Here is a 26,134-nt window from a genome sequence, read left to right as displayed (position 1 = left end):
GGGTCTCCCTGGCTGAAGGGGGCGCTAAACCGCGGAGCCACCCGGGCTGCCCGATTTTATTTATTTATTCATGAGAGACCCAGTGAGAAAGGCAGAGGGAGAAGCAGGGTTCCTGCAGGGAGCTGGATGCGGGACTAGATCCCGGGACCCCGGGGTCATGCCCAGGGCCTAAGGCAGATGCTCAACCACTGAGCCACCTGGGCATCCCGAATTAGAAGATTTATTTTATTTTATTTTAATTAATTGATTAATTAATTTTGTAAAGATTTTATTTATTCATGAGAGACACACAGAGAAAGAGGCAGAGACCCAGGCAGAGGGAGAAGCAGGCTCTATGCAGGGAGCCCGACATGGGACTTGATCCCGGGTCCCCAGTATCATGCCCTGGGCCGAAGGCAGGCAGCAAACCGCTAAGCCACCCAGGGATCCCCCCGAATTAGAAGATTTTAAATGGGGGCAGCCCTGGTGGCTCAGCGGTTTGGCGCCACCTTCAGCCCGGGCGTGACCCTGGACACCTGGATCGAGTCCCAGGTCGGGCTCCTGCGTGGAGCCTGCTTCTCCCTCTGCCTGTGTCTCTGCCTCTCTCTCTCTCTCTGTGTCTCTCATGAGGAAATAAAATCTTAAAAAAAAAAAAAGAATTTAAATGTAAAGAGCGTTAATGTATCTGAATTCCTTAAAAGAACGCATAAACCAAGACTCGGCAGCGCAGGCCGCAGGTCGGCTGGTAGCCCCGCCCCTCCCCAGGCCCCGCCCCTTCCCAGGCCCCGCCCCCGCCCCGCCCCGCGCGTCCCCAAGGCGCCGTAGTGCGCACGCGCGAGCCGCGCGGCGGTGTCTGGAGGCCCCGGAACCGCGGAGTCGGGTCAGGTCGGGCCGGGTCGGGGCCGCGGAGAGTCCGTCCGGGAGCGGTTCCGCCGCCGCGCTCGGCACACGGCGCCATGAGGCTGGCCTCTCGCGCGCTCTGCGGCGTCGCCGGGGCCGCCTGGCGGGAGAGCTTCCCCCTGGGCGGGCGCGACGTGGCGCGCTGGTTCCCGGGGCACATGGCCAAGGGTGAGGCGGGGGGCGCCGGGCCGGGTCTGCGTCTGCTCCGTGCGCGCCCCGCCCCGCCCCCGGCCCGCTGCTCCCCGCTGCCCCCCCCGCTGCCCCCCGCCCGGCGCCCCCGCTGCCCCAGGCCTGGCCCCCCCACCCCGCCGCGCTCCGACCCCGCGGCCCCTCCCCCTCTCCCAGCCCGGTACCCCCCAGCCCAGTCCCCTTCCCGCCCCCCGGCCTGGTTTTGCCCCCCCAGCTGCCCCCCCAGCTGCCCCCCCAGCTGCGCCCCCGCCCCCCCGGCTGTCCCAGGCCCCGCCCCCGGCCCTCTGCTCCCGGCTGCACCCCCCCCCCGCCCCCAGCCCGTCCCCCTCCCCCCGCTCCCTGCCTGTTCCCCCCCCCGCCGCCCTCCCCCGCTGCCCCCGCCTCTCCTCGTCCTTGTCCGCGCCCGGGGCGACCCGAGTCCCAGCAAGTCCCAGCAAGTCCCTTGTGCCCCTTCACTCCCCTCTGCGCGCGGCGACCCGAGGGCGCGGAGTGGGCGCCGTGGGCTGCGGGAGGCCGCGCTGCGCGCCGGGCGTGGCGGGTGAGGGGCGCCCCGTGGGTCGGGCCCTGGGTGCTGCCCCGTGGCCAGACCGCGAGCGGCTCCCGGGGCCCCGGGCTGGACTCGCGGAGGCCCTCGCAGGCCCCGGCACGCGCGGCGTGGCATCCTGCACGCGGGGCTCACGCGCCCCCCTGTCGCCCAGGGCTGAAGAAGATGCAGGGCAGCCTGAGGCTGGTGGACTGCGTCATCGAGGTGCACGACGCCCGGATATCCTTCCGTGACTCGGGGCAGAGGGGGACCGGGTCTGCCTCGTCCCTGGTTGGGAAACCCGGGGCATTTCTTGGGTGTGAGAGTGTCGGCGGTGGGTGTGGCGCGGAGGCGACTTTGGGGAGGCCCTAAGTCTCCCAAGTTTGAGGGCTGCTTGCCAGGTGCAACCACCTGCCCGAGGTGGAACCGGTTGCCAGTGGCCAGTGATTTATTAGTCAGGCCTATATAATGAAGCCTCAATAAAAAGCTAAAAAGACAGGGTTTGGAGAGCTTCTGGGTTGGCAAAATGTGGATTTGGAGGGAGAGTGGCACTTTGTTTTTGATGATTTTGATTGATTGGAGTTGGGAGGGACACCCATGCAAGGGCTGGAGGAGGGTGGAGGAGTGAGGATCTCAAGCAGGGCTCCACCTCCTGACCCTGACATCGCCACCTGAACTGAAATCCAGAGTTGGATGCTTGGGACGCCTGCGGAGCTCAGGGGTGCAGCGTGTGCCTCCGTCTCAGGCCGTGACCCCCGGGGTCCTGGGATCGAGTCCTGCATGGGGCTCCTGCAGGGAGTGCTTCTCCCTCTGCCTGTGTCTCTGCCTCCCTCTGTGTGTCTCTCATGAATAAATCAATAAAATCTTTTTTTAAAAGATGCTGGGCTCCCTCGGCCCCAGCGCCATTGGGATTGGGTGCAGGGTTAGAGTCGTCCAGGGCCTTCTCCCTGACCGGGCTCGGGATGGCGGGAGGCATCCCTGACCGCGGCCTGGTCTCCATCCTCCTGGGTCTGCTGTCCGCTCTGGGTCCGCTACCCCGGGGGCCGAGACCCCTCTCAGTTACTGGCATTACACGCAGTGGTTCTCAGCCCTCATTACACGAGAGTTTCTCTGGAGGTTTAAAAACCCTCTGGCCTGGGCCCCTTTCCAGACCAGTTCATCGGAGTGTGTGGTATGGGGTCCAGGCCCTGTGTTTTCTGAAGTGCCCACTGCTACCAGGTGGCATCTTTGTCTCCAGCCCCTACCTGGCGGGCCCTGGCCATCTAGTCCAGTCCAGTCCAGTCCAGTGCAGTCCAGCAGCGGGTCCTCTAGGTGGGGTCTGCAGCCGCCCGAACGTGCCGGCCCGCAGCCCGCAGCCCGCGGCCTTCCTCCAGGCCTGAGGCCTGCTGCTCTTGTTCCTCGATGAGTTTCCTTCTCGGACTTGGTTTTCACCGTGCTTGAGCCATGCTTGCTCAGATTCTCTGATGATGGCATTGTGCTGACGGTTGTTACGAGCTCAAGGGTCGCGGAAGAGGGGCCGGGTTCACAGCTTCAAGGCTCTGGAACTTTTGGACTAATGTACCAAGTTTACTTACCGTAGGCTCCGCACGTCAGTTTGCCGGCTAGCCCTGCTGGTCAGTGTTTGCTGGCGCTCGTGTGTTGGATGATCAAAAAGGATAAACCTGTGGTTAGTGCACAGTGAGCGGACATCTGTCCTTTGGTTTCTAGACCGCTGCGCTTCTCTCCAGGCTTGGGGAGCCCTAGGCTGGGCAGGGACCCTGGGAGGAGGTCTGAGGCTTTGCTCTTCTGAGCTACACAGGATTGGTTAACCCTTGAGGGGACGGTGAGATTTGTAGAAAGTCCTTTCGTGTGGGTGAGGGCACGGCCTGTAACTGGCGTCTGGACCTGGGGTGTGCCGGAGGCTCGGGAGCTGCACACCAGGCCTCCACGAGGTGCAGCACCAGCGGGGGCTGAGTGTTCAGGAGACTAAAGCAAGGGCCTCTCCTGCCTGTGTTAGGGTCCCATCCAGTGGGACCTGTCCTGACCCCAAGGGTCCCTGGCTGAGGGTGGAGGGGCCTCACGGTGCCGAAGGAGGCAGAGCCTCCGGGAAGCTTGCATGGGGGACTGGCCGCTCCTAGGCGTGACCAGCGGGTAGCAGTAGTTTGAGATACACTAGTCAGGGCTTTACCGGATGCGCTTTTTTTTTTTTTTTTAAAGATTTTATTTATTCATGAGAGACACAGGCAGAGGGAGAAGTGGGCTCCATGCAGGGACTCGATCCTGGGTCTCCAGGGTCACGCCCGGGGCTGAAGGCGGCACTAAACCGCTGAGCCACCCAGGGATCCAGACGCGCTTTTTTGAGTGCTATCATTCATTTTGAACTTGATGTGCCTTGGCAAGTAAACAAAGAGCAGCTAGAAAACCTTCCACCGAGCTTTGTGTTTTGTTTTTGCACTGTCGTTCCTGTTTGAGAAGGCACATGGAGCCCTGCCCTGCGTGTCTGCGGGGGTCCGTCCTGTCCCCCCCCCCCCCCCCCCCCGGGAGGGCAGGGCCAGGGCTGCTGTCCTAGCGCCTGGAGAGAGGCTGGCTGGGGGCATGCCCCTGCGTGGATACCGGGCTTCCTTCGGCTCGGTCCCTCCCGAGGCCGTGGGCAGTCTGCGTAACGAGACAGACGAAGTTTGTGGGCTGGTGAAGCGCTGAAGGAGTTTTCCCTTAACTCTGCCACATCCCACTTTCAGGCCGCAACCCCCTGTTTCAGGAAGCTCTCGGGCTTAAGCCTCACGTGTTGGTCCTCAACAAAATGGACTTGGCGGATCTGAAGGAGCAGCAGGTGAGGGTCCCCGTCCCTGATGCTGGCAGCACTCGGGCTGCTGCGCCCGGACTGCAAGCCGTCTCGCTGGTGGCCCACCTGGGCAGGCTTGCTTTGGCAAACAGCCCGTTGTTTGCGGAGGTATTCTCACATGGCCCCTCAGGATGACAGGCTTGCCTCCAATGTTTAATTTATGGTCCCAGTCAAATGGGCATCTCCCATGGGAAGTGGCCAGGCTGTAAGGCGGAGCCCAGTGTCCCACAGTGTGGACTCTGTCCCCGTGTGGCCGTGAGCACTTGGAACGTGGAATGATGCAGGAATGATGTTTATATCATATTTCAGTTTAATGATTTGCATTTCAGAAGTTCTGTGGGGCTGGTGGCCGCGTGTGCCCCAGGTGCCCTCACTGGCCAGTCCTGCACATCCAGTGATTTGGACGCTAGAAGGGTGGGGAGGCCCGAAGTAACTCCACAGCTCAGGGCCTTCCCAGGTGTCACAGAGGTACAAGAAACCTGAAGGTCTGGACCCGCTGTTTTCGAGCACGCAGCTCTGCTCTTCCTGCTGTGGGGGTCAAAGCCCTCCCAGAGGGCAGGTCCCAGACCTCGAGGATTCCGGCCAGGCTGCGTTCAGGCTGTTGGTGCAGTTTTATTTTTTTTCCGAGAATGCAATTTGGGCTTCTTTTTCTTTTTAAAAAGCTTTATTTTATTCATTTTAGAGAGAGTGTGCTAGAGAGAACGCAGGGGACAGGGGGGTGGGGGGAGAGGCAGACTCCCTGCTGACCATGGAGAGACACACACACACACACACACACACATGCACACGCACACACAACACATGGATGCTGAACCGACTGAGCCACCAGCGCCCACAGCTCAGATTTCTTAGTTGATTAGGTCTGAGCTACTTAAACCCCAGCCACGGGCAGCCCCGGTGGCACAGCGGTTTGGTGCCGCCTGCAGCCCAGGGCGTGATCCTGGAGACCCTGGATTGAGTTCCACGTCGGGCTCCCTGCATGGAGCCTGCTTCTGACTCTGCCTCTCTCTCTCTCTCTCTCTGTGTCTATATGAATAAATAAATAAAATCTTAAAAAAAAATTAAAAAAAATTAAACCCCAGCCACAAGCCTCTGTCTCAAGGTTTCCAGGGAAACATCAAATCCTGAAGCCACAGGAGTCCTTTGTTCATTGAGAGTCCACAGGCCGGCACCTGGGGTCATTTAAAGCCATCCTGCTGTGCAGATTTGTCCCAACCTCTGCTTTTACTGGCTGAGACTTGAGTCATAATCAGTGATTGCTTCTGCCCTTAAATGCTAATTTTCATAGAATGCTGGGTACTGAGGTAACCTACCCTGGGGACCTAGCTCTGTCTCCCCACATTGGGAGGTGCTCTCAGGTGCTGCTGGGGCAGAAGTCCCGCAGAGGAGAGGCAAGGCCCCCAGCAGCGGCCCCATGTCTGCCTCTGGGTGCCGGCTCGGGACATCCATCGTGGATTGATGCACTTCAGAGTGAGGCTCCAAACGTCTTTGTTGTGTGGCCTGTACCTTGATCTGCATCATCTAATGAATAATTAAAATATATAAGCAGACATGGGTCATCTTTTTAGGTCGGTAGCTGATCAAACAATATCATACTGGTTTTATTTTTATTTGTTTATTTATATATTTTATTTATGCACTCATGAGAGACACAGAGAGCGGCAGAGACACTGGCACAGAGAGAAGCAGGCTCCATGTGGGGAGCCTGATGCAGGACTCGATCCCGGGACTCTGGAATCATGCCCTGGGCCGAAGGCAGACACTCAACCGCTGAGCCACCCAGGTGTCCCCATACTGGTTTTAAAAAGTAGGGTTCCGGATCCCTGGGTGGCGCAGCGGTTTGGCGCCTGCCTTTGGCTCAGGGCGCGATCCTGGAGACCCGGGATCGAATCCCACATCGGGCTTCCGGTGCATGGAGCCTGCTTCTCCCTCTGCCTATGTCTCTGCCTCTCTCTCTCTCTCTCTGTACAACTATCATAAATAAATAAATAAATAAATAAATAAATAAATAAATAAATAAATAAAAATTAAAAAAAAAAATAAAAAGTAGGGTTCCTGCACTGCATTTGCTTCATGTTAAGACCAGTGAATTCAGGGACGTGTGGGTGGCTCAGTGGTTGAGCATTTGCCTTCCGCCCAGGGCGTGATCCTGGCGTCCTGGGATCGAGGCCGCATTGGGCTCCACGCAGGGAGCCTGCTTCTCCCTTTGTCTGTCTCTGTGTCTTTCATGAATAAATAAAATCTTAAAAAAAAAAAAAAAGACCAGTGAATTCATACTTGCCTTAGTTTACATTTGGGCTTTCAAAACACTACATATACTTTGTGACTGGATTAGGTTCAAGCCTCAGCGTGCAGGGGAGCTAGGGTGTAACAAGATCAGCAATGGAGACCAGAGCTGTAGCACTTCACATTGGAGGGGGCTCCTAGTACATGGGGGTAGCCTGAGCCTGGAGAGGCCCTCATCCCCGCTGGAGCCTGGAGTGCATGGGGCCGGGCCAGGGCACTTCCCTCCTGCCCTCACCGGGGAGCCAGGGACTCCTGTGCTCTGTGCTGCACACCCGCCCGCCTACTCCCTGCCTGCACCCCCCCCTCCCCGCCCCCCCACAGCCTGGCTCTTCTCCATCCTGCTGCTGTGGCCCTGAGCGCGCCTGGCCCTGTGGGGGTGGGGACCTCCCTCTCAGATCCTTGATTTTAGCATATCACACCACCCGTATTTGCATTTGGTATTTAAAATGGAAATCTCTCTTTCAGAAAATTATACAACACCTAGAAGAAGAGGGCCTGAAAAATGTTGTTTTCACCAACTGTGTAAGGGATGAGAATATCCAGCAGGTAGGCGCCCCTCCGTTTCACACTCTAATGCTTTTGCTTAAATACAGGTCAGAAATCCCAGAGATTATCTCATGCTCTCACAAGAAGCAGAGTTTTGGAGAGGATCCGTGGGTTCGCTGGGGGTCCTGGGGCGCCGGGCCAGTGTGCACTCAGGGGCCCGAGCTTCCACGAGCTGCTGGACGCTCTGGGGCCACATTTTCTGCAGTGATTCTGGGGACTATTTCACTGGCTGACCTGCCTCTTTGTGGAAGGTGGCTGTGGTCACAGCTGCCCCCCTCTGGGGGATGGCCTGCTCTCTGATGATGGGTGTAGGTGCACCCCCCCCCCCCGCCCCGCCCCAGCTGGACCTGGGAGGCCACCGCCTCCAGAAGCTCAGGAAGTAGCCCGATTCCGTGTGGTTTGTCCCTTGCAGGTCATCCCGATGGTCAGAGGGCTGGTGGAGAGCAGCCACCGCTATCACCGCCAGGAGGTTGGTCGTGGGCCCCGTGCTGTGGGATGGCCCCTCGCGGTGGAGCAGGCCCCCTGCGGGGCGCGACTGGCCCAGAACTCCTCGCCTGGGCCTGGGGCTCCCTGTCTAGGCGCTGGGGGGGGCGGCCCTGCTTCCACCCGCCTGTGCTGGCGGCAAGAAGGGTCGGGGTGGCCCTGCCGAGGTGGGCGGGGCCTCCACGAGGGTGACCTTCCCCTGCGGGGCGGGGCACGGGCCGAGGAGGCTCTGGGAGGGGCCGTGTGGGCGGGGCCAGGGCCGTGTGGGCGGGGCCAGGGCCGTGTGGGCGGGGTTTTGGACGCTCTGGGCGGGGCGTGGGTGGAGTGGGCGGGGCTGTGGGCAGGGTCTGGGCGGGGTCACGGGCGGTGTGGGTGGGGCTGTGGCCGGGGTAGGGCCGGTCTGGGCGGGGCGTGGTCAGACCAGTGGGCGGGGCGTGGCCAGGACTGGGCGGGGCCAAGGGTGCTGTGGGCGGGGCGTGGTCGGTGTGGGCGGGGCCGCGGGCGGACCGTGACCCTGCGCGGCCGCTGCGCCCCTGCAGAACCTGGAGTACTGCGCCCTGGTGATCGGGATCCCCAACGTGGGCAAGTCCTCCCTCATCAACGCGCTCAGGAGACAGCACCTCAGGAAAGGTACTGCGGCCGCGCAGCTGGTGCGTGGGCCCTTCGTGTCCCCGGCGAGCAGCCCCCTTCCTGCGGCCGCGGGCAGGACGCCCAGAGCCACGCCCCCCGGCCCGAAGGGACCACCTGACCGCCTGGCGCCAGGTTGAACGCTGAGGCCGGGCCATCCTGCGGCGCGCTTAGTCGCACCTGTCTTCTCTCCTGGACGTGAAGCGTTAAGGGGTTTCCCGCGCAGGTGACCTTCGTGCTCTTTGGCGGTTGCCTCCTCCATCACCGAGGCGCCTGACACCTGTCCTCAGGTGCCGCAGCGTAGACCGACCTGGTGTCAGGCGGGAGGTGCGGGATGACCTGGGGGGCAGGCAGCTGGGGTGGCCTCCTCCCAGGCCGCCCTGACTGCAGCCGCTCTACTCCCCCCGTGCCTTTCCCTCTTCCAATAAGCGCCACAGGTCAGCACCAAGCGCAGGTCGGCTCCGCTGCACACCAGCGACGCGCGGTCTGTTCACTCACCCGGACCCAGCGCACACCCGGACCATTTTTTTTTTTTAAATATTTATTTATTTATTTATTTATTTATGATCGTCACAGAGAGAGAGAGAGGCAGAGACACAGGCAGAGGGAGAAGCAGGCTCCATGCACCGGGAGCCCGATGTGGGATTCGATCCCGGGTCTCCAGGATCGCGCCCTGGGCCAAAGGCAGGCACCAAACCGCTGCGCCACCCGGGGATCCCGGACCATTGTTTTAGACGGTGTTTTGGTGCTCGTTGCCGACTTGTCAAATCGCTTATTTTTTTAAGTTTATTTTTCTTTAATCATGGCTTTAAAAAAGATTGTGGCTTTAAAAAAATTGTGGTATTAAGTATATTCAGGGCTGTGCATCCACCGCACTATTTCTAGACTTTCCTGCTGCGTCCAACTGGAAGTCTTTAAACAATGACTGACGCCCTCTCCCCGGCCCCAGCCCCTCCGAGTCTGCTTGTCGGCAGCCGTGACGATCTGGTGCCTCACATGAGTGCATCACACAGTGTCTGTCCTTTGGTGTTGGATATTTTTCGCTGAGCGTAACGTTCTCAGGGCCCATCCACGCTGCGGGCAGTGCCAGGATTTCCTTCCTTTTCAAGGCTGAAGAATATTTCGTTGGGTTTATAAACCAGCTTTGGCTTCTTTGTGTGTCCACTGATGGACATGTGTATCTCTTTACTCTTGAGTTGCTCTGGGCCCTCGGGGGCAGGTTTACAGGGTGCAGGGTTGGCGTCAGGGCCACAGGGTCAAGGCCTGTGGGGAGGCGGCTGGTGTGCTGAAAGGAGCAGCTCCATTGGGACCTCCACGGTCAGGCACTTGCCTGCCTGTCCCTCGGCAGGTCTCGGAGACGAGGTTTGGTTCCTGGCTTGAAGCGTCACTGCCGTGACCTACTTTGGAGCCAAATTGAATCAAGCTCACGTGGGCCTCTGTCGGTTTCCATGTGTCTCACTTCTCATCCTGCAGCTTGTCTGCCAGGCTTTGTGTGTTGACTGCATGTGACAGCCGCGTTTCATCCTGCAGGAAAAGCTACCAGGGTGGGCGGGGAGCCCGGGATCACCAGAGCTGTGATGTCCAGAATTCAGGTACAGTCCTTGGCTGCTGGGTGTAGAGCTCCGCGTGCACACGCCTGGCGCCTCCTGAGGGCTGTGGGTGGCCTGCCTGCCTCGTCCCGCTCCATTCCCCGAGTGCTTGCCACGTGCCGGGCACCGCAGCACCCTTACCACAAACCTGTGGGAGGGCGTGCTCTCACCCTGGTGAATGCATGGGGGAGCCTGAGGCCTGCCCACGGTCACACCGAGGCACACTGTCTCGGGCTCTGCTCAGCCTGTCCACGCTTGCTCTTTTCGCCCTGGGAGGGGAAGACGGGGGCTGTTGGCGCCTGTTGCTTTGATTTATTCTCCAAACTCAATGGGAACTGATCTTGTGGGGAAGCCGAGAGCTTCCTGTAAGGGAGGAACCCATCAGGACGGGGCCCCAGGGCCTCCTCGGAGCCTCAGTGCAGGGCCCGCCCTACAACGCCTGGGCGGAGCGGCTGCCCGACCGCCCACTGTGTGCACAGGTCTGTGAGCGGCCCCTCATGTTCCTGCTGGACACTCCTGGGGTGCTGGCCCCTCGCATCCAAAGTGTGGAGATGGGCCTGAAGCTGGCCCTATGTGGTAAGTGGGGGGGTTTTGAGGGGGGCCGCCAGGCCTGGCGTGGGGGGCCTCCCTTTCTGGATGTGGCCGTTGCAGATGCTTCAGGGCTGTGCTGGGCGAGCAGGCCAAGCAGCCTGTGCGGCCCTAGCTCCCAGCTGTCGCTGGCCCGCCACCGCCCTGGCTCCCGCTCCCCACGGCCTGGGGAGCACCTGCCTTCCTCGGTGTACTGCCGAGGCAGAGCCAAGGCAGAGCCGTCAGGCCCGGGGCCTTGGAGAGCCGATGCCGGGCTGGTTTTCAGAGCTCACACTGGCCTCCTGGTCCCAGGAACCGTGTTGGACCACCTTGTCGGGGAGGAGACCCTGGCCGACTACCTTCTCTACACCCTCAACAGGCACCAGCTCTTTGGGTGAGTGCAGGGTGTGGGGCGGCGGCCGGTCCTCTCTCTTTCCTCCCGTGCAAACATAATTAGGGGACGTAGCAGCCTAAGGCGTTTAGACGAACTCTGCACATCACGTACGGCCTGACACGTTTGAGTGTCACACAGTCAAGAAAACCCTGCAGTGTCCTGTGTGTGGGGCGATCGCTCCTTCTTGCCCCTTCCTTCCCCCATTTTGCAGAGGGGTCCCCAGACCCCGCACGCCACACCCTGGTGACCACCCGCCTTTGGTCTGTCGCTCGAGTTCTGTGAATGGAGTCACACGGCCTGGACGCTCTTGTTGGGTTCCCTGCGCTCAACGTGACTGCTTTGGGGTTCCTGCGCATTGTGACGCGGGTGGCTCCTGGTGGCTGGCACGTGCTGTCCGCGGTACAGACCGACACGTCCGTTTGTCGTCACTAGGATGAGCTGGATGTTTCCAGGACGTCCTGCTAGAGGTTCATCAGTTTTGCGGATTTCCACCAAGAACCAGCTCTCCCTTTCATTGATGATGACCGTTCGATCTTTATCATGCTCCTTTGCCGCCTTTCCTTCTGTTTCTGCCGTCAGTCGTTGACAGGGGGTACCGAGGTGTCCACTTGTGACTGGTCAGTCTGTCCCTGCGGCCACGTCCGTCCGCTTCGTGTATTCAAAGCTCCGTTGCAAGGCGCGCGGGTCATCGTGTCCCCGATTTGATGCCGTGGTCGTTCAGAACGGCCTTGACCCTCCCCGTGCTCTGTTCTGACGTCTGCCTCGGCTGGTAGGTGCCCAGTGACTCCGGCTTTGGATGGTGTCCAAGCACTACATCTCTTTTTAACCTTTTGCTTTAAGCATATTTGTGTCTTTCTTTTTTTTTTTTTTATTTTTTTTAATTTTTATTTATTATTTGTGATAGTCACAGAGAGAGAGAGAGAGAGAATGAGGCAGAGACCCAGGCAGAGGGAGAAGCAGGCTCCATGCACCGGGAGCCTGACGTGGGATTCGACCCCGGGTCTCCAGGATCGCACCCTGGGCCAAAGGCAGGCGCCAAACCGCTGCGCCACCCAGGGATCCCTATTTGTGTCTTTCTATTGAAAGTGTCTTTCTCACGTACAGACGGCGAGGTCTTGTTTTTCATCTAATCTGACCATTTCTGTCTTTTATTTCAGGTCTTTGGGCCGTTTACACGTAATGGGATGATTGACGCCGGGGTTAAATTTGTCGTCTTTCGGGAAGGGCACCAGGTGGCTCCGTCAGTGGAGCGTGTGCCCTCAGCTCGGGTCGTGGTCCCAGGCCCTGGGGTCAAGCCCTGTGTCGGGCTCCCTGCCCCTCGCTCAGGCTCCCCCCTCCCTGCCCCGCCGTCCTGCTGTCTGGGCCTCCTGTCCCCGCTCCTTCCGTCTCCTCTGCGTCTGCCTGCCAGTCTCCCTCCCCTGCCCCTCCGTGTCTCTCTTTGGCCTCTGGTGCACTGAGTGGACACTCACGATGTCCCCGCGTCCCGTCTCCCGGCTCGTCATCTGTGGCTTCTGGAGGCCGTTGCCTCAGCGTTTGAGGAACAGCCGTGAGCGCCAGCCCCTTACGGTGGCGCGTCTCCATTCTTCTCCGGGTCTTCGGGCTTTTATTGTTCAGTGTCTTTTTAGGTATTTTGTAAACCTGAGGGAGACAGAGACTTCAGGTCTAATAAACCTCCGCCCTTTCCCCATCACCTTAGCGTTGGTGGGCGCGCCCGTTCCGTGTGCGTCCCCTGGGATGTCCTGGGATGTTTGTCGTGGGGCGGGGATGCTGCTGCTGAATTCTTTCCGATTGGGGTGGTTTGCAGGAGCCTTTAGTTCACGTTTGTGTTGCAAAGCTGCCCCGCACCGGAGGTTCTAGATGGACCGCGGTTTTCTGGAAGGATGTCATGGCATCGCGTTGTCACCCCGTGGTCACTGACGGGTCATCAGTCATGTTCGTCTCTGTTCCTCCTGCTGCTTTAAGAGTTTCTCATCAGGCTTCTGAGCCATTTATGACAACAGGCCCGCGATGGTTTCCTTGGTGTTTTCCTCGGGTTACGGTTTGTGGGGTTCTTAGGACTGTGGCGTTGTAGCTTTTATCAGATTTCCAGCCGTGATTTCTCTGTTTTCGGTTCCCGCCTCCTCCATCCTCCGGAGTGTTGGCCCCGGCTGCTGCCCCGCGTGGGCCCACCCCTGCGCCCCTGCGTGTCGACCTGCCCGTGTCTCCCGGCGCGGCTCCGCAGTCCGACTGGGACCGTGTTCCCATCGTCTCTCCACTTGGCCTCCTAACCACGTGGAACGTGGCCGCAAGAAGCGGTCTGGCGTCTCTTCCGCTAACCTCCCCCCTCCCGCCTGCCGGGACTTTGAGCACCAGGTCTCGTCCTCACGATGGTCCTGCTGTGTGCTGGGTGGAGTTTGCCCGATGCCAGGCTCCTGGAGTTCTGTCTGGGGGCGGCGGGATCTCTAAGCTCCTGCACAAGCTCTCGGGCTTTGCTTGGGACGGTCGTCTGCCTGCGCCCCGTCCACCTGCTCGCGGCGCTGCGTGAGCACTGGCCGTGGCCCCTCCTGGCCTCTGGCTTCAGAGAATGGCCTCCCTGGCTGGCGAGGCTGGCAGACTTCTGGAACCCTTCCCTGGGGCCCGCAGCCTGATGACCCTGCGGCTCCAGGGTCTCCAGGTGCCACGTGGGCAGTGGCGGGGGCCTGTCCACATTCTCCACGGCTTTGATGTGTGGGGCTGAGTCTGCTCAGGCCTCTGCGGCCCTGCAGCGTTTCTGGAGTTTGCAGAGTCTCAGCTGTGTGTGAGTGCGGTGCTGACCCGGAGGCAGCCCCCCGCTCGCCAGGACAGAGCACCCTGGGGCCGCCGGCCACCCTTGGCCTTGGGGTTCCCACGCCCTGACACAGGCTCCCCGAGGCCCGCGGGGGGCTGGGCCAGGTCTTACTTTCTGCGTGGCTGTGCCTGCCCTCCCCGGTACACCCCGAGATGGGTGACAGCACCTCCCCTGCCTGTCGGGAGGTCCAGGCTGCAGTGATCCGGCAGGGGTGTGGGTGCAGCTCCCGGGGCTTGGGGAGCGGCTTGGACAAGGCTGGTCTCCTTCAGCCCTGCGGGGTCGGACGCATCCGGCCGGGTGTTGGGCCTCTCCTATCCAGCCGAGGGCCCGTGACCCGTGGCACGGGGAGGGTGCGAGAGCCCCCGGCCGTCCTCAGCCGTGGGGGGTGCTGTCATCCTGTGCTGCTCTGGGGGCTGCAGACGTGCCAGGCCGACCTGTTCAGGCCCTGGAGGAGCGGGTGCTGCTGACGCTGGCGCTCACTCCTGACTGTGGGTGGCTGTCTGGAGGCCGTGGGCCTGCTCGGGACTGGGGTGGACGATGCAGCCTGAGGGCGGCTTGGGACAGGTGGTCATGGCCAAGTGGGAGGGTGCATGTCGGCGGCTCTGGGGGGCGTCCTGGCCCGGCTCCCTGCCCTGAGCCCTGGTCTCTGTAGGTACGTGCAGCATTACGGCCTGGACGGAGCCTGTGATGACATCACCCGTGTGCTGAAGCACGTGGCGGTGAGGCTGGGGAAGACCCACAAGGTGAAGGTGCTCACGGGCACAGGTGAGCCGCGGAGGCCCCCCGGGGCTGCAGCTGTGGGGACATGGTGGGCACAGCTGGCTGCTCTGGGAACGGGGTTTCTGCAGAGGAGGGGGCCGGGCGGCCCTACCTTGTACTGGGTACACCCTGCACCCCCTCCTCCGGGGAGGCCTCCCGAGGTCCAGGCACCTCTGCCCGGGCTCCGTAGTGCCCACCACCAGTCCTTGGGGCCGCGCCGGGAGGGGTGCATGTGAACCCTGGGCTTGCGCTGCAGGACGGCCCTCCTCACGACCCTCTCGTCTCCCCAGGAGACGTCAATGTCATCCAGCCCAACTACCCCGCGGCAGCCCGCGACTTCCTCCGGACCTTCCGCCACGGGCTGCTGGGCCCAGTGATGCTGGATAGGGACGTCCTGCGGAGCTCGTCCCGTGCAGACCCCTGAACTGGTCCCGCTGGCGGGGGCCTCGTGCCCGCCTGGCCCTTGGCACCCGAGATGTGGGACGTCCCAGAGCTTCACAGCCAAGGACTGGGCGCTGGGATCCCAGGAGCTCTGCGTGGTCGTTGTAGAGTCCACGCGGGGCCCCACCCAGGAGGGGGCCGGGCCAGCTGCCGCCCACAGGGCCTGCGCCCAGGGCGGCTGACCTCAGGGCTGTCCCTGCCTCGCACACGCCAGGGATCCCTTCAGGAGACGCTGACGCTTTCTTAGGAGGTCAAAGTACAATCTGTAATCTAAACATTTAAAAGGTCTCTGTGCTGGCGGCTCATTCGTGCGCCTCGCACCAAGAGGCACGGGAGGTGAACGGCTTAGTAAGTGGGGCTCCTGCATCAGGTCCTTGGGTGTTAGTGTCCTGGGCCCTCAGGAAACCAGAGTCTGTTTGCCAGCAGGGTGTTTATTTTACGACACGACTGACACATGGACACGAATGGACAGGAGGTCCCCAAGTGGCTGTGGCGCTGGTGCGGTTGGCGGGGACTCCCGAGCTGCTCCCCACCGCCTGTGAGCACCTTCCACCCGATAGGCTCGTGGGGCGCCTCCCCGGGAGCTGCACCTGCCGGCCTGCACCCAGGACGGCGCCCAGGCTGGGCCCAGTCAGGGCTCTGCCCCTTGTGTCCAGCCAGGCGTGGCCTCCTGGAAACCCCGGGGTCTCCGCCGAGCACCCCCCGATGCCGCCCACCCCGCGTGCACACACTAACCTCTCCTGAGGGTCCCCGGCCCAGGTGCCGCCTGCCTCCTGCTGGGGCCCTGGCCAGTAGAGTGCAAAGCGTCCACACTTGCGGCTTTGCCCAATGCCAGGCACTCCCTGACTCCGCGCATCTCCACGTGGTGCGTGCGGCCTGCCAGGGCGCCCGGAGGCTGGGCCCACGCTCCTGCCCTCAGGTGGAACCAAGTGCGCCCAGGGAGCAGCCCCGATGGGTGTCCTGCCCGCAGGTACGGTGGCTCAGTGGACACACTGCCCCCAGGCCCTGGGCAGGGCTTGGCCATGGCCTGCGGGTCTTTGGTAGCATCACGTTTGGTCTGGAGTGGATGGAGGCGTGTCTGGGCTTGCTGTCCCCCGGAATGCTGGCAGTGTGGACGCGGGCGGCTGCGGGGAACTGCGTCCTGGTCTTTGGAGAAAAATGCTTGGTCCGCGATTCTGCTGGTAGCTTGGAGACCCCCCCCCCAACCAGACCTGTGAGTCAGCTGTGGGGCCCCTGCAGGTGCTGGCGTCTGAGTCCCGAGGCCCCGGGTCTGGGGCGCAGCCCAGCAGCTGCTGAGGACTACAGTGAGCACCAGAGGAGGAGATTGGAGGACCCGGCGGGGACGCCGTCCTGCCGTGGGCTATGGGCTGGAGGGTGTGAAGAGCTGAGGGCCGCGGGGCTGAGCTCAGGGACGGTGACCCAGGCCCGAGGCTTGAGGGAAACGGGCCTCCTGGCGCCTGAGAAGCCGAGGGCTGGCCTCCTGCACAGGGCTGCTGGGGTGCCGGAGGCGCATCTTGCAGGGCCCGCCTGGCATCTCCTCAGAGGCTCCCCGGCTCTGTCCTGCCCTCGGAATGGCGGGGGCTCAGCCTCTGCGGGCTTTCTTGGCCTGAGCCGGAGTCCTCAGGCCCTCGGTGCCGCCTGCTGGTTCTGACCCGGGGTCTGGCCCGTGCCGGTCACACGTCCCCTTCCCGGGAGGTGCTGCGGGGAGGTGCTGCTGTGGGCTACAGGGCGGCCTCACGCACCTGGCTGCCCCGGGAGGGCCCAGCGCCAGGGCAGTTTGCATCCCTGGGTGCCCACGGGCACTGATTCCAGAAGGTGAACCTGAAGCTCAAAGGAAACGGAGAGCTCTTGAAATTTAAACAGAACCTTTGTGTTTTTTTTTTCCCTCCCAAAATAGGTCTCAAGAAAAGTGGAATGATTTGTTTCAAGTTGGGCCAGAGTGGCTCCAAGGGGCCCCTGGTCTGAGTGTGGCCCAGGGAGGGACCGGCCGCTGTGCCCGGGGGTGAGCTGGGGAGGCTGTGGCCGGGTGCTCTGGGGGTTGTGCGGAGGCCCGTGCTGGGCGCGCCTGGGCTCCGGGACCCGCAGGCGGTGGCAGGCACACCGCAGCCCGGGAGTGGGGCCTCTGGTCGGTTGGGCGCTTCTGTGAGGGAGGCCGCGGGGTCCTCGGGTCCCGGCCGGGTCAGCACCGCCCGCAGCCCTCGCGTCCAGGGCGGGGTCGGGGGAGCTGCCGAGGCCTCAGCGGCCGCGTGGCCCCTCTGGGCGCCTGGCCAGGTCGGTGCAGGAGGCACAGGGCACCTGCCTCTCTGGGGAGCCGGCGACGCGCGGGCAGTGGGCCGGGCATCCCCCAGCGGGCGCCGGGCTCTGGGCGGCGGGGAGGGGGCCGGGCAGGGCGGGGGAGGGGGCCGGGGGCCGGGGCCGGGAGCCCGGAGCCCGGAGCCGGGCCTAGGGCGGCAGCAGCCCCCGCGCGCCCAGGGCGCCGCCCAGCAGCAGGCAGAGGCGCGGGCTGCCCGTGGGTCCGGCGCCCGAGGTCCACGCGCGGAAGCCGTACACGCCTCGGCCCGTCCCGTTGCCGCCCGGGGCCGCGTCCTCGCCGTCGTCGGGGTCGCGCTCCCCCAGGCCCGGGGCCCTCCGCCAGCTGGACCCCGCCGCCAGGCCCGCGGCCGCCCCCGCCCCCGCCGCCGCCCCCGCCGCCGCCACGCGCAGCGAGGAGCCCCCGTAGCGCGGCGCCGGCCTCACGCGCACCCGCGGGGCCCCCCGCGCGCCCCCGCGCAGCCCTCCCCGGGCGCTGCCGCGAGCCCCCCCACGGCCGCCCTTGGCCGCGCCGCCGTCGCAGAGGAAGGTGGCGGCCAGCAGCAGCGCCCAGCACGTCGCGGCCGTCCAGTTCATCGCTGCGGAGCAGACCTGCGGCGGAAGGGGAAAGGGCTCAGCTTCCCGGGGCGGGGTGCCGCGGCTGGGGCCAGGGGGGCCAGGGGTCGGGGGGCCAGGGGTCAGGGGCTCAGGGGGTCAGGGCCTGGGGCCAGAGGGTCGGGGGCTCGGAGACCAGGGCCAGGGAGTCAGGGGGCCAGGGGCTGGGCACAGGGGGCTCGAGGGGCCAGGGGTCCAGGGCCTGGGTCCAGGGGTCAGGGGGCCGGGGCTGGGGACAGGGGTCAGGGCCTCAGGAACCAGGGGGGCCAGGGAGTCGGGGGGCCAGGGGCTGGGCACAGGGGGCTCGGGGGGGCCAGGGTGTCAGGGTCTGGGGAGGCTCAGGGACCAGGAGCTCAGGGCCCAGGGGGCCAGGGCCTAGGGACAGGGGGCTCAGGAGCTCAGGGACTGGGGAGGCTCAGGGACAGGGGGCTCAGGGTCCAGGAGGCTCAGGGCCCTGGGGGGCCCAGGGCCTGGGACGCGGGGCTTAGGGACCAGGGGGGCCAGGCCTGGGGACAGGGGGCTCAGGGTCTGGGGGCTCAGGGCCGGGGAGCCATGGCCGGGGCTCAGCGTTGGGCGCTCCGCGGCCACCAGCATCTTGAGCTCAGGGTGGGACGGCTGGGGCCCGCGGGTGGGGGAGGGTTAGGCGGTCAGGCCTGGGGAGAGGGTGGGGTCCCGTTCAGGAAGGAGGAAGGGGTGAGTTGGAGAATGACAGGGGTTATTCTGTGCCCGGGGGTGGAGCGGGAGCAAAGAATGGGGGGGGGGGTGAACACCTGCGCTGGGCCCCGCCGCCTGGGCCGCCCCGGGACCACCCACCCAGGCCCCGCAGGACCCGAGGCCACAGTGGCGGAGACCAGGTGTGCGTCTCCCCCGGACCCTCCGGGGCGGAGCAGGGCGTTCTGGCCTCGCAGGCGGCGCGGACACGCGCGCCGTGACCCGGTGCAGGCCCCGCCCCGCAGCCCGGGACCCGGGGGCCGTCCGCTCCCCCCACCGCCGCGGAGCCCGGGGCCGGGCCGGGCCGCTCGCTGGGCCCCATCGGGCCGCGGGGACCGGCGGCGGCGCGACCCTCCCCGACCCTCCGCCACCCTCCCCGGGCCCCGGGCCCTCGCGCCGCCTCCGCCCCGCCTTACCCGCCTCGGGCTTGCTGCGGACCGCGGGCCGGAGACGCCGCTGCAGGGGCGCGGGAGGGAGGGAGCGGCGGCGGCCGAGACCCCGCTGCGGGCGGGCGGAGCCGGCTGCCGAGGCCTCGGAGGGCGGGGGCGGGCGGGCCCGAGGCTCGTGCCCGGGAGGGGAGGCGGCGGCGGCGGCGGCGGCGGCGGAGGAGAGCGGCCCGGCGGCGGGGAGCGCGCGGCCCCTCGGCACCCGCCCCCCCGCGCCCCCGCCCCTGCCCCGCCATCCCCGCTCCGCGCCCCCGCCCCGCCCCTCCCCCTGCTTCCCCCGCCCCCCTCCTCGCCATCCCCGCCACCTGCTTCCCCCCTGCCCCCGTCCCCGTCCCCCTGCCCCCATCCTCGCCATCCCCCCCACCGCCTGCTTCCCCCTCCCCTCCCCCCTGCTTCCCCCTCCCCTGCCCCCCATCCTCACAACCCCCCGCGCCCGCTGCACCCTGCACCCCCGCCCCGCCATCCCCGCCCCGCGCCCCTGCCCCGCGCCCCGCCGCCTGTTCCCCCCACCCCTCCTCCTCCCCCCTCCTCGCCATCCCCACCACCTGCTTCCCCTCTGCCCCCGCCCCCCCCCCCGTCATCCCCGCCCCGCGCCCCGCCGCCTGTTCCCCCTCCCCCTGCTTCCTCTTCCTCCCTCTCCTGCCCCCCCCACCATCCCCGCCCGGCCCCCCCCCCCCCCCCCCGCCATCCCCGCCCCTTGCCCCACTGCCTGTTCCCCCTCCCCCTGCCCCATCCCCCTCCCGTCCCCCTGCGCACCCCCATCCTCATCATCCCCGCCCCCCCTGCGCCCCTGCCCCCGCTTCCCCCTCCCTCTTCCCCCCTCCTCCCCTCCTCCCCTGCCTCCCTCGAACCATGTGCCCCAGACGCCCTCAGAATGCCCCAGCGGCCCGGTTCTAGGTCCCGGCGGCGTCCAGGGCCCGCAGGAGGCCCCGGGAGGAGGGGGTGGCTCTTCCAAGGCCGCGGAGCAAAGGAGCCATGGCTGACCTTGGCTCCCGGCCTGTGCAGCCCCTGCCTGGAAGCCGAAGCCGCTGCCCCAGCCAACCACTCCTCCCTGTCCCGCTGCATCCATCACACTTCCCTGCTACCCGGCTTTGAGGTCTCCTCCCTTGCGCCCTGGCCAGTCGGCCTGGGGACACCACGCTCCCCTGATGGCTTCAGGAGTGCACCCCACGGCCTCCTAACCTGTGACATGACTGACCCCTCTCGATGCCCAGAGGCTCAGAGCTGCTGCTCCACACACAATCCTGTGATGGCGCGACCCCTACAACCTCAGAATGGGTCTGTATTTGGAGATGGGGTCTTTACAGAGGTAATCAAGGTAAAATGAGGTCCATAAGGCAGGCCCTGATCCAGTCCACCTGGTGTCCTTATAAGGAGAGATCAGGACACAGGCAGGCACAGGACCAGCAGGTGAGGACACGGAGAGGGGATGGCCATCTGTGAGCCCAGGAGAGCGGCCTCAGGAGGAACCAGCCCTACCGCACCCTGTGTCAGACTTCCAGCCCCCAGAACCGTGGGAAAACGTGTGGAGGTTCCTCAAAGAGTTAGAAATAGAGCTGCCCTACACCCAGCAATTGCACTGCTGGGGATTGACCCCAAAGATACAGATGCAGTGAAACGCCAGGACACCTGCACCCCGATGTTCATAGCAGCAATGTCCACAATAGCCACACTGGGGAAGGAGCCTCGGTGTCCTGGGACAGATGATAGATAAAGAGGATGTGGTCTCCGTATACAGTGGGATATTCCTCAGCCATCAGAAAGGACAAATACCCACCATGTGCTTCGACGTGGATGGAACTGGAGGGTGTGATGCTGAGTGAAGTAAGTCAGTCGGAGAAGGACAAACATTATATAGTCTCATTCATTTGGGGAATATAAAAAGTAGTGAAAGGGAACAAAGGGCAAAGGAGAGAAAATGAGTGGGAAATATCAGAGAGGGAGACAGAACATGAGAGACTGACGTCTAACTCTGGGAAACGAACTAGGGGTGGTGGAAGGGGAGGTGGGGGGGTGACTGGGTGACGGGCACTGAGGGGGGCACTTGCTGGGATGAGCACCGGGTGATATGCTATATGTTGGCAAATAGAACTCCAATGAAAGAATATACAAAAAAAAAAAAAAAAAAAAAAGAAAGAAAAAGCTCAGGTGACAAGTGAAATTGAGGGAGAAGGATAGGATCTCAAGAGTTACGACAACAACAAAAAAGGAAAATGAACTTCTGGTGTTTAAGCCACCCCATGGGTGGTACTTGGTTGTGCCGTCCTGAGCAAGTAACAGAGAACCCAAGGGTTTCTAGTCCATATGGGAAAGTGAAAAAAGTACTAATGTAACTCATTTTGATAAACAAGATCAAGGAAGGACTCAGTGTGTCAGACATTGTTATAAAAGGTCACGGGGATAAAGCAACCTGGTCTTGGCGAGGATCACACAGAGCAGTGCAGGCAAAGTGAGTGTTGCTAAGGGACACACGGAGCAACTTCACACGCGCCTACACGAGTAGGACGGGGGCGAGAGCGTGACGCAGCCGGAACCTCAAAGAATCAAACGGAAATTCTAGAACTGAAAAGAATACACTTAAAAACGCGGATTAGATGTGGCCAGGGAGAATTAGTAGCCTGGAAGAGGAGAAGGAAATTTCCAGAAGAAAGCACAGAGAGGAAGCCAGTGTACACAGCAGGCTGCCGGGGCTGCGGGGCCACACGCAGAGCTGGGTGAAGGGGGGACGTGGCAGGTGCAGTGTCTAGGGGCACAAGCCGACCATTTCCAAAAGCCGATGAGACAAGGCACACATTCTAGAAGCATCACAAGCTCCAAGCATGGCAAGTACAGAGAAGAGCATGCCCTGGAAGCCAAACACCAAACTTCTTGTTAGAAGACCTTGAAAGCTTCTGGCAACGGGGAAAACCCAGTAACCTAAAGGGACTGAAGACAAGCTGACGTCTCCACAGACACGGGGGGCAGCTGAGACACAAGGTGCGGTTTGCAGAGCTGAGAGGCCCAGACAGAAGTCCTGTGTCACACAAGCTCCCACGAGTGACCCGGGGGCGCGCACGGCTCTGTGGACGTCAGACCCGAGCCTCAGGGTCGAGGCGGGAAGCCTTACGGGAGACAGAGGAGCGCTTCTTCAAGACCTAAGGTTAGATTCACCAAGGTGACAAAACAGTTCGGAATTTCGTGTGTGTAATGACATAACCTCAAAATAATAAAGCAAAACTGTAGGAAATCACGTCTGTGCATTTAACAGTCTCACATGCAAAGCAGTGGCACAGGTTTGTGGGTACGTGCCGCCGGCGGGGGGACACAAAACACCTCGCTGGGGCCGCGGCAGGGGAAGCAATGAGGTCACCCTGACCAGTGACGACAGCACACTAAGAAGGAGAGTGCTGGGCCAACCCAGTTTCTGCCCCTAAGTGCCAGGGAACAAAGAAAAGGCAGAAATACCACATATGGGCTTGCCGTCTATCTCTTAGACCAGCCAGGTAGTTTTTTTATTTTCAAGATTTTATGTATTTATTCATGAGAGACACAGAGAGAGGCAGAGACACAGGCAGAGGGAGAAGCGGGCTCCATGTGGGGAGCTTGACGTGGGACTCGATCCCGGGACCCCGGGGTCACGCCCCAAGCTGAAGGTGGGGCTTAACCACTGGGCCACCCAGAGATCCCCAAGACCCACCAAGTTTTAGGTAAAGTGACATTCTTGTTTCTGAGGAAAGATGGCAAGTGTGTGGCCTATGACACTGTCTGGACGTGCCGGGACACTTGGCCCACCGTCCAGCCAGCTGAGGTTGGTGGCAAGGAGGTCTGCTCTAAGGCCTGGGGCCGTCGGGCCTGGAGGCCATCCAGGGGGGCTGAGGGACAGGGCAGCAGGGCCCAGGAGGGCCAGGAAGAGGGGCTGGCCACCCCCGGGGGGTGAGGGGAAAGGAGCCTTCCTGTGAGGGGTGGTGGGGAGGGAAGGGGGAGTGGGGGAGGGGAGGGGAAGGAGCGTGGGAGGGGATGGGGATGGGAGGGGGCTGCGTAGGGGGAATGGCGGAGGGGAAGGGGCCTGGGAGAGGGAGGGGGGACAGGGGAGGGGATGGGGAAGGGGACAGGGAGGGGAGGGGGCCGCCCTCCTGGGCTGAGGCCCTGCCGGGAGCTGTCCACGCTCGGGTGCTGACGCTCTGGAGCGTGGGTGGCCGGGAGCTCTGGTCTCCCCGCTTGTTCGGTAGCCCCCTGGCACCGGGTCCCTGGCAGCTGAGGCTCAGGGCACCAGGCTGTGGCCTGTCCGGGCTGAGCTGGGGCTGTGAGCAGGGGGAGGAGGGCTTTGGGGAGTCCTTCCTCCTGCAGCTGGTGGTCAGCAGGGCCCAGGGGCGTGGAGGAGTTTGGCCAGAGCCGCCCTGATGTCCCGGTTGCGCAGGCAGTAGATGACGGGGTTGAGCAGCGGGGTCACGAGTGAGTAGACCACGGACACCCGCTTGTTGAGGTCGATGGAGCTGGCGGCGCGAGGCCGGGCGTACATGAAGATGGTGGTGCTGTAGAAGACGGCCACCACCAGCAGGTGGGAGGCGCAGGTGGAGAAGGCTCTCCGGCGTCTGGCCCACCCCGGGATCCTCAGCACGGTGGCCAGGATGTGCACGTAGGACACCGTGGTCACCAGCAGGGAGGTGGCGAGCACAGCCAGGGCTGCCACGAAGTCTAGAACTTCCACGGCAGTGGTGTCAGAGCACGAGAGCTGCAGCAGGGGTGAGACGTCGCAGAAGAAGTGGTTGAGGACGTTGGGGCCACAGAACCTGAGGCGCGAGATGAGAGCCACGGACACGAACGAGGCCAGGAAGCCGCCCAGCCAGGCGCCCAGGGCCAGCCACAGGCAGAGCCCCCGGTTCATGGTGGCCGGGTAGCGCAGCGGGCGACAGATGGCCAGGTACCGGTCACAGGCCATGGTGGTCAGGAGGAAGCACTCGGAGGAGCCGAGCGAGAGGAAGAGAAACAGCTGCGTGAGGCACCCTGCGAAGGAGATGGTCCTCGCCCGCGCCAGGAGGCCCGCCAGCAGCTTGGGGACGGTGACCGAGATGTAGAGGGTCTCCAGCACTGACAGGTTGGCCAGGAAGAAGTACATGGGCGTGTGCAGTTGGCGGCTGGCTCGGATGGTCACCACGATGACCAGGTTCTCCAGGATGGTCACCAGGTAGGTGGCGAGGAATAACCCGAAAAGCAGTCCCCGAAGGTGGCACAGCTCTGGGAAGCCCAGCAGGATGAACTCCGTTCGCAGGGCGTCGGTGGAGTTGCCCATGGCCCTGGCTGCCGGGGCGGGCCCTTCGGAGCACCTGGAACGGTGGGGGGACGTGGTGGTGAGTGGCCGCTGGGGCCGGTGGCTGTGCCGTCACCCCTCCCAAGAGGGGTCCCCACGGTGCTGCCCCCCTGGGTGTCACCCCCACCCCACCCCCGCGCCGTTACCCGGGTGGCCCCTGCAAAGAGGCGTTGGGCCCCACAGGCCAGCGATCTACTGGGGAAGCCGCCAGGTGTGTGCCCTTCCTGCTCCAGTGCACCGGTGCCCGCCAGGGGTGTGTGCACACGAATGCACACCCACCCACCCACCCCGGGGCACCCTCCGCCTGTGTGCACCCCCCACATCTCCAGGTGTACACATGCCCCCCACACCTGGTGTGCACAGCACCCGGAGCAAGAGGAAGACCCCTTCTGTCTTTCGGGCGTGTCCCTGGGCATCATCCTGGCCTCGGCCAGAATGCTCAGGGGCCCTCAAGCCTGGGGACGGACACCACGTCCGTGGGACGGCCAGGGGGCTCTCGGGGCCCAGCAGCCACCAGAGTGTTTGCGGAAGGGGGGGCTCCTGTCCAGGTCGGCGGTGGCTGAGCCCCTGAGGCCTTTATCCTGAGCTTTCTGAGCAGCAAAGTGGCTGTTTGGGGGCTGGGAGCCGCAAGGGGTAGGACACCCCTGCCCTAGGTGTCTCAGGGTGAGGGATCCCCCCCCCCGGCCCTGGGAGTCTGGGGAGCTGGCCAGGCTCGCGCTGCCCCGTGGACAGGGGTGCACCGGGCGTTCCCGCAGCACTACGGTCCCTGGGATACCACCGCCACTCACCCAGGGAAGGGACTGTGCTCCCGGCAACCCGCTTGGCCCTGGACGGGGGGCAGGCGGGGGGGGAGAGGGGGGCTGGCTAGGGGCTGGGGGGTGCGTGCATGGGCGGGTGCGGATGGATGAGGCCTGCCCCCCAGTTCTTGGCAGAGTGTTTGCAGACGGAGGGCGCACTCGGTCAGTGGGACCCGCTTGGACCCCAGGCCCAGGGCCCCTCGCCCTCCCCAGCCTATGCCTCAGGAACAGCCTCCCCCGAGGAGGTTCGGCCTCCCTGGGTCCTCGCAGGGCTCTGAGGGTCGGGGTCGGGGTCCGGGGTCCGGCCTGTTCGCCGCCTCTCCCTGGGTCCTGGCCACCAGCCCCACAGCAGACGCCGAGGCAGATCCTCACCTGGGCAGGGGTGCAGAGCCACTAGTGTGGGGCCCGGGGGAGGGGGCGGCCCGGCCCCTGACCTGAGTGACAGTGGGGTCACGCCCGCCGCCCTGGGGCGCCCAGGCTGGGGAGCCGGCCCGAGCCGTCTGGCCTTCCCCGGCAGCCCCCCGACACCCACTGTCGTCGGCCCTGCGGGAGCGCGGCCGCCAGCGAGCCTGTGCCCGGGGACCGTCGCTGCTCCCGGCGGCCTAATCAAGGGTGATGCATGGTGGCTCGATGCCAACTGTGCGGGAGGCTGTCCCACATGTTGTCCCTCGGGTCTTGCCTTTCCGCGTCACTGCCATTGCTGCTCCCTGTGGCGGCTGTGCTGGGTGTGTGATGTTCACCCCATCTCCGCCCGGGGCCCGTCTGGTGGCTTGAAGCCCCCGAGCCCTTAATAAGCCGGGTCGGCCGACGCCCCACCTCCTCGTCCCCGTCCCTCAGCGTCACTCTCTTGCCTTCATGTTCCGGGTCTTGAAAAACCACAATTTTCATGTGTTTGTTTCCTTTTAGGCGGGAGGTTCAGTCTGCGTCTGGCTTCCGTGCTGGCGGCAGGCGGGACCCCAAGTCCAGTCACCCCGTCCGCAACCTGCTGCGGCCCCTGAGCTCCTCCCTTTGCAGAGACCAGCAGTCCTGGCCCGGGCCCTGGTCGCGCAGCTGCCGTCCAGCCCGGCCCCACTGCTCCC

General features: G+C 63.7%; 3 protein-coding genes and 1 long non-coding RNA gene across 5 annotated transcripts; 1 reads left to right on the top strand and 3 right to left on the bottom strand.

Annotated features, from left to right (window-relative positions):
* The first annotated feature begins 844 nt into the window (after positions 1–844).
* On the top strand, positions 845–15,198 carry MTG1 (mitochondrial ribosome associated GTPase 1). Of its 2 annotated transcripts, none has more exons than XR_013367624.1 (11): positions 845–1,047; positions 1,767–1,833; positions 4,298–4,400; positions 7,164–7,244; positions 7,657–7,713; positions 8,267–8,357; positions 9,885–9,946; positions 10,423–10,519; positions 10,797–10,904; positions 14,363–14,475; positions 14,760–14,890. XR_013367624.1 is itself a non-coding variant. In XM_077877074.1 (11 exons), the coding sequence occupies exons 1-11, from the start codon at positions 936–938 to the stop codon at positions 14,891–14,893; spliced, it is 999 nt and encodes a 332-aa protein (XP_077733200.1). In that variant the 5' UTR covers positions 857–935; the 3' UTR covers positions 14,894–15,198. The 2 variants fall into 2 exon arrangements, 1 of the variants encoding a protein (XP_077733200.1); XM_077877074.1 differs by having other exon boundaries at positions 857–1,047; positions 10,823–10,904; positions 14,760–15,198.
* LOC144300891 (uncharacterized) lies at positions 10,097–17,292 on the bottom strand. The gene is made up of 2 exons (XR_013367625.1): positions 11,946–17,292; positions 10,097–11,722 (listed from the first exon to the last, which is right to left on the bottom strand). It is a non-coding gene; the product is annotated as an uncharacterized LOC144300891 (long non-coding RNA).
* A 32-nt stretch (positions 17,293–17,324) lies between these two features.
* SPRN (shadow of prion protein) lies at positions 17,325–19,099 on the bottom strand. Its single transcript, XM_077877068.1, has 2 exons — positions 18,942–19,099; positions 17,325–17,811 (listed from the first exon to the last, which is right to left on the bottom strand). Exon 2 carries the CDS (start codon positions 17,794–17,796, stop codon positions 17,353–17,355), a length of 444 nt encoding a protein of 147 aa, XP_077733194.1. The 5' UTR covers positions 17,797–17,811; positions 18,942–19,099; the 3' UTR covers positions 17,325–17,352.
* Positions 19,100–23,055: 3,956 nt separating this feature from the next.
* On the bottom strand, positions 23,056–26,134 carry LOC144300750 (olfactory receptor 226-like). The gene is made up of 2 exons (XM_077877014.1): positions 25,907–26,134; positions 23,056–24,274 (listed from the first exon to the last, which is right to left on the bottom strand). The coding sequence occupies exon 2, from the start codon at positions 24,238–24,240 to the stop codon at positions 23,305–23,307; it is 936 nt and encodes a 311-aa protein (XP_077733140.1). The 5' UTR covers positions 24,241–24,274; positions 25,907–26,134; the 3' UTR covers positions 23,056–23,304.

The sequence above is a fragment of the Canis aureus genome, chromosome 29, assembly GCF_053574225.1.
Source record: "Canis aureus isolate CA01 chromosome 29, VMU_Caureus_v.1.0, whole genome shotgun sequence".
Taxonomy (NCBI): Eukaryota; Metazoa; Chordata; class Mammalia; order Carnivora; family Canidae; genus Canis; species Canis aureus.
Note: the sequence above shows the minus strand (reverse complement) of the source record. Positions and strands in the feature narration are given on the sequence as shown.